Genomic DNA, 10825 nt, shown 5'->3' on the forward strand with positions numbered 1-10825 from the left:
GCCTGAACTGCGGAGTTCTTCCAGCATTATGTGTGTGTGTGTGTTTACATTTCCAGCAACAGTAGAATCTCTTGTGTTTCATATCTGCATTTGTAACAAGGTTCTACTTTGGCATTAGACACGCGGAAAGTTTGCTGATAGTTTATGCATTGCTTATGGGAGCTGCTTTCTGCATTAAAAGAGCTGCTGAGTTTTCTACACACAAAAAAACCTGAGGTATGGACATGGAACCTGTGCTTGCAGAAACTTTTAATGGCTCCGTGATGACCCAGAAAGCTCTGCGCAACAATCTTCACTGTCGCTGAAACACCGATTGAATTGCAGTCTGTTCCTGAAAATTGCGCATGCGCGCAGTACTCAAAGGCCTCGAGAAATCGGCTCCAGGTAAGAGATATTCCCCGGCTGCGGGTGGGGGTTTTCAACACCGAATTCGGGACAATTGCTGTGAGCTCCGGACACCGTGAACCATAATCCCGGGACAGTCCTGTTCTCTTCCCTCTCTCTCAGCCCCACGATCCGTACATGGGCCCCGGGGAGCTTCCGGCTGATGAGGGAATGGGAACCGATGGATCTCTCAGACAGAGCTGAGCTCCAGCTGTCTAAATGCAAGGATTGGGAACTCGGAGAAAGGGAACAAAATCTTTTACATCACCAGCTGAGAAAAAAACACCTCTGTTCTGCCTTCAATCACAAACGAGAAAACCTGCAGATATTGGAAATCCAAGCAACACACACAAAATGCTGGAGGAATTCAGCACTAGTACTGTTTTCCATAATGCTGTCTGTCCTGCTGAGCTCCTCCAGCATTTTGTGTGTGTTGCTTGTTCTACCTCCTCTTGTTCTGGACCTTTGTACCCGTGGGAACATGTTTTGACCCATTCTCTCTGGGTACATAATGATATCAAACGCCTTTGTCCTGATCAACAAGTAGCTTTCACACACAAATGTGCCATTCTCCAATGAGACCTGCCCTTCCGTTCATATTCATTGGTCATCAGTCCCCTGGGGGAGGGTTCAGGGGAAATATTTATGTACAATATAGAAACCGGTGTTACCTGTGTGTGTTGTGGCAATGCAAAAGTTGCTGGAGAATTTGCAAGTGCGAGGAAGTGGAGTGATTTTAGAAATCTGACTTTTTAAAGCATCATTTAGCGAGCAAATCAGATATGGACGGTGTGCAAAAGGTCTGGCGAGAAAATCCTTCGTAACCCTCTACAGGCCTGCTGTATAGGTTGTGTGAGAGTGCAGATGAACTCAATCAAACCCAGAGGGCATCAGAGTTCTCATTTGCTAGCTGTTAAAATAAATACCTCTCTATTTAAAGCTCAGTTTGCACATGTTGTTGTCAATGGGTAAAAATTGCACAGGCAAGATTTTTTGGCACACCGGTCATTACAAATTAGACGGGACATTGGTGGGAAGCTGGAGAGACTTCCAGTGTCCTTGACACCCTCACCTATAAGATGTGCATCCAGCTGCAGCTTGTAACCCTGCACGTTCGGGAGTTGGAGCTGGAAATGGATGAATTCCAGATCATCCAGGAGTTGAAGGGAGTGATAGATATGTCATGAAGAGAGGTGCATTGCACCCAAGGTGCAGGACACACGAAACTGTGTGAGAGTTAGAAAGGACCCTGTACAGATTACAGATGTGGAGGTGTTTGTTGTCTTAAGGCAAATTACCATGGATAAATCCCCAGGGCCTGACAAGTTGTTCCCTGGGACGCTGCGGAAGACAAGTGCAAAAATTGTTGGGGCCCAAGCACAAATATTTAAATCATCCTTAGTGACAGGTGAGGTACTGGAGGATTGGAGGACAGCCAGTGTTGTTCTGCTGTTCAAGAAAGGCTCTAAAGGTAAACAAGAAAATTTTATGTTAGTGAGCTTGACATCAGTAGTGGGAGAGTTATTGGAACATATGTGCAGCAACTGGATATATAAGTATTTGGATAGATGTGCTCTGATTAGAGATAGGCAGCATGGTTTTGTGCATGGTAGGTCATGTCTAACCAATCTTATAGAGTCTCTCGAGGATGATATCAGGCAAGTGGATGAAGGCAAGGCAGTGGATGTTGTCCACATGGACTTTAGCAAGGCACTTGACAAAGTCTCATCTGGGAGGTTGGTCAAGAAGGTTCAGTCACTCAGCATTCAAGATGGGATAGTAAATTGGATGATACACTGTCTTTGGGAGAAGCCAGACTGTGGTAGCAGATGGCTGCCTCTCTGACCGGAGGCCTGTGACTAGTGGTGTGCCACAGGGATCAGTGTTGGATCTGTTGTTGTTTGTCATCTATATCAGTAATCTGCATGATAGTGTGGTTAACTGGATCAGCAAATTTGTGGATGACACCAAGATCGGTGGTGTAGTGGACAGCGAGGAAGATTATCATGGCTTGCAGTGTGATCTAGACCAGCTGGGAAAATGGGTTGAGAAACAGAAAATGGAATTTAATGCTCACAAGTGTGAAGTGTTGCACCTTAGTAGGACCTAGAATTGCACAGTGACTGGTAGGGCACTGAGAAGTGTTGTAGAAGAAAGGGGTCTGGGAATACAGGTCTATATTTCACTGATAGTGGTGTCACAGTTTGATAGGGATAGAAAGAAAGATTTTGGCACATTGGCCTTCATAAACCAAAGTACTGAGTACAGGAGATGGATGTTATGTTGATGTTGTACAAGACATTGGTGAGGACTAACTTGGAGTATTGTGTGCAGTTTGGTCAGCAACCTACAGGAAGATGTAAAAGAGGTTGAAAGAGTTCAGAGAAAATTCGCAAGTATGTTGCCAGGTCTGGAGGACTTGGGTTATGAGGAGAGATTGAACAGGTCTGGGCTTTATTCCTTGGAATGTAGAAGATTGAGGCGAGATTTGATGGAAGTGTATCAAAATTGTGAGGGTTATAGATGGGGTAAGCGCAAGCTGGCTTTTTCCACTGAGATGGTGTGGGACTCCAAACAGAGGCCATGGGTTGAGGGTGAAAGGTGAAATATTAAGGGGAACATGCAGGTAAACGTCTTCACACAGGCAGTCATCCAGGTGTGGAATGAGCAGACAGCCCAACTGGTGCATGTGAGCACAATTTCAACATTTAAGAGGTTTGTATTGGTATCTGGATGGTAGGGGTATGGGTGTAGATAGGTTAAATAGTTCAACACAAACTAGATGGGCCAAAGTGCCTGTTTCTGTGTTGTACTTTTCTGTGACTCTGTGACAAGCACAAGAAATAATACTAATGTTCATTTAATTCCTTTTAACAGCTGTGAAGACCAGCCATTCATCTGGGCAGGAAATGTTTACATGGCGTTAAAACTGCGGCACTTTACATTGACAGTAGATAAAAGAAAATCCCTGCTGCACGTCTGTCAACAAAGGCTATTTGTGTGAGAGTGTTTCAGTTACTGTGGGGCCAGGCACCCATGCAGCTCAGTGGGAACAGGGAATAATACCAATGGAGAGAGTCAAACTGAGCCAGGTCACAGATTGGAGATGGCAGAAATGCCCCATTCCTATAGAGACAGGAAGAGCATCAGAGAGTTTGATGGTCATTCCAGATACCAGCACTGTGCCCAGATAGAAGATGATTTCTCTCTCCAACTTGGGTTGAATCTCACAGAAACAGTGTGATGGCAGATCACACCTTGGTGACTAAAGTGATCTCATCTGAAATGTTGTCCTTCACCCACTGATGGATGTTATAAATCTTTTTTCAGGTTAAAAACGACAAGGAATTTATCTATGAGGATCTCGAACACAACACGCCAGTTTTGCTGTCTCTGTCCACGCTTATAAGAAGTGGAGCAAGGGATTCACTTGATCATCCTTCCTGCTCAAACTGTGGTGAGGGATTCACTCGATCATCTGACCGACTGGCATGCCTGTCAGTTTACACAGGGGAGAGGCCGTTCACCTTTTCAGACTGTGGGGATTCAAGGTCATCTCATGAAGGTACATCAGCAAGTTCACACTGGGACAAGGCCATTCACCTGTTCTGTGGTGGGTCTTCTCACCTGTGGACACACCAGTCAGTTCACACTGGGCAGAGGCTGGTCATCTGCTGAATTTGTGGGGAAGGATTCACTTGGTCATCTGACCAAATGGCTCACCAGCGGGTTCACACGGGCGAGTGGCCATTCACCTGCCCGGAAGGTGGGAAGGGATTTACTTGCTCTTCTAAACTGAAGGTACATCAGAGAGTTCACACTGGAGAGAGGCCGTTCTCCTGCTCAGACTGTGGGAAGGGATTCAATCAGTCATCCACCCTACTGACTCACCAGCGAGTTCACACTGGAGAGAGGCCATTCATCTGCTTGGACTGTGGGAAGGGATTCAATTCTTCATCTAATCTACAGAGACACCAGCGAGTTCACACTGGAGAGAGACCGTTCACCTGCTTCGACTGTGGGAAGGGATTCACTGAGTCGACTAGCCTACAAGCACACCAGTCAGTTCACACTGGAGAGAGGCCATTCACCTGCTCAGTGTGTGGGAAGGGATTCACTCGATCAGCTCAGCTGAAGGAACATCAGAGAGTTCACACTGGAGAGAGGCCATTCACCTGCTCAGGCTGTGGGAAGGGATTCATTCGGTCATCTGACCTAATGGCACACCAGCGAGTTCACACCAGGGAGCGGCCGTTCGTTTGCTCGGACTGTGGGAAGGGATTCACTTGGTTATCTAATCTGAAGGTACACCAGAGAGTTCACACTGGGGAGAGGCCGTTCACATGCTCAGTCTGTGGGAAGGGATTCAGTCAGGCATCAAACCTGCAAGAGCACCAGAGAATTCACACTGGGGAGCGGCCGTTCACCTGCTCAGACTGTGGGAAGGGATTCACTTGCTCATCCCAACTGAAGGTACATCACAGAGTTCACACTGGGGAGAGGCCATTCACCTGCTCAGACTGTGGGAAAGGATTCAATTCATCATCCCAACTGAAGGTACATCAGAGAGTTCACACTGGGGAGAGGCCGTTCACCTGTTCAGACTGTGGGAAGGGATTCATGCAGTCATCCGAACTAAAGGTACATCAGCGAGTACATACCGGAGAGAGGCCGTTCACCTGCTCAGACTGTGGGAAGGGATTCACTTTGTCATCTAAACTGAAGGTACATGAGCGAGTTCACAACGGAGAGAGGCCATTCACCTGCTCAGACTGTGGGAAGGGATTCACTTTGTCTTCTCACTTACTGAAACACCAGTCACTTCACACCGGGGAGTGGCCATTCACCTGCTCAGTCTGTGGGAAGGGATTCACTGAATCATCCTCCCTACTGAGACACCAGTCAGTTCACATCAGGGAGTGTCCGTGGCCATTCACCTGCTCAGTCTGTGGGCAGGGATTCTCTGAATCATCCTCCCTACAGAGACATCAGTCAGTTCACACTGGGGAGAGGCTGTTCACCTGCTCAGACTTTGGGAAGAGATTCTCTCAGCCAAATCAACCCTATGTGCATCATTGAGTTGATTGAGCTGGAATGAGGCTGTTCACCTGCTCTGAATGTGGGAAGCAATTCACTCAGTTATCTGAACATATGTAACTCTCGCTTAGGCTAGCAGCTTAATATAGGTGGTGATAGCCTCCCAGCCCAATCTTATCTAATTCTACTTTAGTCTGTTTTTTAAGCTTAGCTGAATAAGAAATGATCTGGCCATGCAAAAATGCTTTAAATGTATCCCATATAATTCATTTGGACGTACCCACTATATCATTAAAATGAAAGAATTCTTTTATCTGGGTTTCAATAAAACCAATAAAGTCAGAGTTTTGCAATAATGTCTGAGACATGTGCCATGTGCTATGTTGAGCGGGCAAGAATGACATAAATTCAAAACACAAACTCAAAGGTGCATGATCAGATATAGCAATAGCGTCATTTTCACAATTTTTAACACTAGGCAGGAAGCGGGGATTGATTATAATATAATCAATCCTCGAATATTTTTTGTAAACATGTGAAAAGAAAGAATATTCTCTGTTACCGGGGTGCAGATATCTCCATAATTCGATCAATCCAAAATTGATCAAAAAGGAGTTAATAAGTGACACAGAGTGAGTTGGAAGTCGCTGATTGGTTGAGCTCTTGTCAATCATAGGATTTAAACAACAGTTAAAATCCCCACGCATTATCACATATATTCATTTGAATCAGGCAGTAAAGCAAATATCTTTTCTAAAAAAAGAAGGATCATCTAAGTTAGGACCATACAGATTGACCAAAACAATTTTTCTGTTACAGATCACTCCTTTGACAATTAAAAATCTACCATTCGAATCTGACTCAATATCCTCTTGAATAAATATATTAGATTTAATAAAGATGGACATGCCTTTAGTTTTACTCTGAGAAGTAGAGTGGAACTGCAAACCTCTCCACCATCCAAAAAAAATCTATTTAGATCTCCTGCCCTGATATGTGTCTCTTGAGCAAAAATTATATCAGTTTGGAATCAGTTAATAGTTTTGTCTATTTTTCATTTAATAGGATGATTCCAACCACAAACATTCCAACTTATTACATTAATCCGTTTAAATACCATATTATAATTTTATTATACTTTATACCTGCACAGAGCACATACCAATACGGGATGATCAAAAATGGTGGTGATGAAGAATACAACCACATAGAAAACACCCATGCTCCAGAACCACCCAAGAGGAAAAAAAAACTCCTAATTCTAACCCCACCCACCTCCCTGAAAGCCCCCCAAAAAAAAGGCAAGCAACCTATGATAGCATACGAAGCCAGGGACCGCTCTGTCTGTACAGACTCTTGATGCCCAAATTACTGAAGCCGAAATTCACAAAGCTATTTTTTCAATGCAATCTGGTAAGGCCCCTGGACTTGATGGGTCCTGTAGAATTTTATAAAAAAATTGGAAAATTGCTTTTTCCGGATATATGTTGGAAATGTCTAAGGATTCTGTTTTGAAAGGTGATTTACCCTCTACTTTCTATGAGGCTTCTATTTCTTTAATTCTTAAAAAGGATAAAGATCCTACTGACCGTACTTCATATAGACCTATTTCATTATTGAAAGTCGATGCTAACATTCTGTCAAAGATAATGGCCAATTGGTTAGATAATATTTTGGGTAAAATTATTTTTAAAGATCAAATAGGCTTTATAAAGGGTCGTTTTTCCTTTTCAAATGTTCGGAGACTACTTAACATTATATATTTATCCTCTTTTAAAACTCCACAATGCATCATCTCTTTGGATGCTGAAAAAGCATTTGATCGAGTTGAAATATTTCTTTAATGTTTCAGAGAAATTTGGCTTTGGTGTTAATTTTAATAATTGGTTTGGAACGATATATAAAGCTCCTATTGCTACTGTTGTCAATAACAACTGTAGGTCTCCTTTTTTTCAGATTTCACAGGGGACAAGACAAGGTTGTCCATCAAGTCCTTTGTTATTTACTTTAATATTAGAACCCCTTGGTATTGCTCTTCGTGAAGCTAAAAATATTCATGGGATTTTTGTGAATGAGACCATTCATAAGATTTCTCTTTACGCTGACTATTTATTGGTTTATGTATCTAATCCCAAAGAATCTATTCCTGCCTTGCTAAAATTATTCAATAAATTTGGAGATTTTTCAGGATATAAAATAAATGTTAGTAAAAGTGAATAGTTTCCTTTAAATGAACCTGCCTCTATAAATGATAATATTCCTTTCAAAGTCACAGATTCTTTCAGATATTTAGGTGTTATAATCACTAAAAAATATAAGGATCTTTATAAAGCCAATTTTGTTCCTTTGGTAGACTCTATGAAGTATTGATTTAATAGATGGAGTCCACTTACCTTTTCACTTGTCAGTCGTATCCATATAGTTAAAATGATGATTTTCCCCAAATTTTTATATTTATTTCAGAATATCCCTGTTTTATTGACTAAGAAGTTTCTTTGATCAGATTGATTCTATTATTTTAACTTTTATTTGGAATAATAAAAGACCAAGAATTAGTAAATGTCACTTACAAAAGTTGAAAAGGGATGGAGGTCTCACTTTGCCTAATTTAAGAATGTATTACTGGGCTGTTAATGTGTGATACATGTCCTTTTGGTTATATTGGGTTGATAAGAATGATTGGCCAATTTGGGTAGACCTGGAATTGAAAGCTGTGAAACAGTTTTACTGAACCTCATTATTAGGAGTTGCTTTACCTATACAATTCGCTAAAGTTGTTAATTTAATTCCATACCCTGTGATTAAGCATTCATTACACACTTGGCTCCAGTTTTGCAATTTTTGAAAATTTTAATCTTAAAAAATTTAAACTTTGTAGTTTAATTTATCAAAATTACTTTTTTAAGCCTTCTTTGAGTGATCCAATTTTTTTACTTTGGAAAAATAAAGGTTTTTTTTTGTTTTTTTAAAGAAGATAGATTGGTGTCTTCTGAACGATTAGTTGATAAATATTATCTTTCATACTCACACTTTTTACAATACCTTCAAGTTAGACATTTCTTACAAAGATATTTAAATAATTTTCCTTGCGTATTGGAGGCTGACCTGTTAGATATTATTATGAGTATGAACCCTTTGACGAAGGGTTTATTGGAAGAAATTATATTTTTTTTATTACAATGGGATAAGTGTTCTTTATTTAAGATTAAACAAGATTGGGAGAAGGAACTCAATTTATCTCTTATGACGAAGGATTGGACACGGATTCTGAAGCTGAACTCTTCTTCAATATACGCTCGTCATTCACTATTCAATTTAAAATTGTACATCGTTACCCTTTGACGAAGGAGAGACTGTCTAAAATATTTCCTAATGTTGATAGTTATTGTGATAGATGTAAAACCGAGACAGCTATGCTGACACACATGTTTTGGTCTTGTTCTATACAGGAACAGTTCTGGAAGTCAGTTTTTTTGACAATTTCTAAAGCACTTAAAATTAATTTACAACTTAACAAATTAACTGTGCTTTTTGGAATAATTCCTCAAAATATCCGTGGTCTCTCTATATCTGACCAACATGTTATTGCATTTGTTACTTTGATAGCTGGGAGGGCCATTTTGTTGAAGTGGAAGGATACATCAGCTCCCACTTTGTCACAATGGTTCTCTCAAGTGATGCTATGTCTTAGTTTGGAGAAAATTTGAAGTCGAACCTTTGAACCTTTATTTGATTTTGAGAAAAGATGGGATTCATTTGCTCGTTATTATCATTTGAGTTAATTGGTAGATTTCCTCCACGATCTAATTGTAAATTTTGGTATATATTTTTTTTTCTTGCTGGCGGATTGCTGTTTATTTTTAGAAGCTTTTTGTATGACGCATGGCTCCGGGTTGTACACCTAATGGGGTTTCCCCCCACTTTTTCCTGCTGAGTAGGGTTTCTATTTAATATCAACAAAATTTTTCAATCTAGAAAATAATGTTTTTTTCCTTGAGACATTGTAAGTATCGCTTACTTTGATGTACTCGTGTTATTTTTGAATAATATAATAATAAAAAGATTTGAAAAGAAAGAAAGAAACTGCCGAGATACAGTCGGCTAAGAGCCAAGTGCTGATAAATGGGACCCGTGTAGAATTGATGAAGTTCCTGTCTCTTTCTCCATTAATGTTTCCTCCTTACGGCAAAACTAACCCTCTCACTGTGTCAGAATCAGTGATTAAATCCGGCCCCAAACACTGTGCTTTCATCCCTGCACATTATAACTTGAACCATCTCACTGAGGGTCTGATGGAGACACAACCCCTGCCCTCTGCACATGTGATCACATCTCCCCTGCTTCTGACATTTCAAATACCCTCAGAATGGTTTTCTGATTCAGTCTGAAGGTTATGGTACATTCAGCTCATCATCAGACCTGACAAACCATGTCTTCCCACAGCTGGTTCCACCTGTTGGTGTGTCCTCTTTCCTCCACCTCCAGAGAAGCTGCATCTCCACACAAACTCCTCACTTGAGATGAATGTCTGTACCCGTGACACAGGAAATCACATCACTGTCACTCTCCTGATACCATCCGGGAAGCGGTACCGCAACATAAAAGCCATGACCAACAGGCTCCGGGACAGCTTCTTCCACCAGGCCGTCAGACTGATGAACTCACGCTGATTTGAGTGTCCTCTATATTACATTGTCTGTTTTATTTATTATAAACTGTTATAAATTACTATGATTGCACGTTGCACATTTAGGTGGAGACGTAATGTGAAGATTTTTACCCCTGATGGATATAAGAAATAAAGTCAATTCAATTCAATTCCTGATTCCGTATCTGAGCTGCTCGCCTCCGGGTATCCTCCGTCAACAAGCTTCTTCCTCAGTCACCATCTGTCAGATTATAAAAAACAATTAAAACGATCTATCAGACAGCTCCTGTACCCCTCCACCCCTGTTAAAACTCTCTGCTCAGCCCCTTCCCTATTCCCTTTCCCTTTCAGAGTCCCGATGTGCCAGCAGATCCGAATTCACCGTGTGGACATTTCTACCCCACAGGAGGCTGTACAAACCCGTGTCCTTCTCTGATGCACAGCTCAGTCACCCCAATCCCTGTCTGCACTCGCAGCCCATGACGGTGACAGCTGTCCTAGACTCTGTAACTCACAATCTTGTAACACATAATCTTGTTCACAGCAAGTTTAGACAGTCATTAATATGAAGAGAGAATTGTTGTTTCCTGAAAGGACAGGCGAGCGAAGCTGTCTGATCCAATTCACCAGATGGTCCGGTGTTTACAAGTTAATGTGTCCCGGGACCCACTCATAACCCCGACCCACACAGACAGACAGACAGACAGACTGTCCCTTCGCCCCAAACCCCCTGCAGAACCACAAGGAATTGATCCA

General features: G+C 41.6%; 1 protein-coding gene across 2 annotated transcripts; it reads left to right on the forward strand.

The window, feature by feature from the left end:
• The first annotated feature begins 283 nt into the window (after positions 1 to 283).
• Positions 284 to 8323, forward strand: LOC140206953 (uncharacterized). 2 transcript variants are annotated; one of them, XM_072275248.1, is made up of 2 exons: positions 284 to 384; positions 3715 to 8323. In XM_072275248.1, exon 2 carries the CDS (start codon positions 4099 to 4101, stop codon positions 5461 to 5463), a length of 1365 nt encoding a protein of 454 aa, XP_072131349.1. In that variant the 5' UTR covers positions 284 to 384; positions 3715 to 4098; the 3' UTR covers positions 5464 to 8323. The 2 variants fall into 2 exon arrangements, with proteins under 2 accessions (XP_072131349.1, XP_072131348.1); XM_072275247.1 differs by having other exon boundaries at positions 328 to 384; positions 3262 to 8323.
• The last annotated feature ends 2502 nt before the right edge of the window (positions 8324 to 10825 follow it).

This window comes from Mobula birostris, chromosome 13 (genome assembly GCF_030028105.1).
Source record: "Mobula birostris isolate sMobBir1 chromosome 13, sMobBir1.hap1, whole genome shotgun sequence".
In the NCBI taxonomy this organism is placed as follows: domain Eukaryota; kingdom Metazoa; phylum Chordata; class Chondrichthyes; order Myliobatiformes; family Myliobatidae; genus Mobula; species Mobula birostris.

What these genes read in the sequence shown, in the direction of transcription:
- LOC140206953 (XM_072275248.1), top strand. Translation starts at nt 4,099, where the DNA reads ATGGCTCACCAGCGGGTTCACACGGGCGAGTGGCCATTCACCTGCCCG.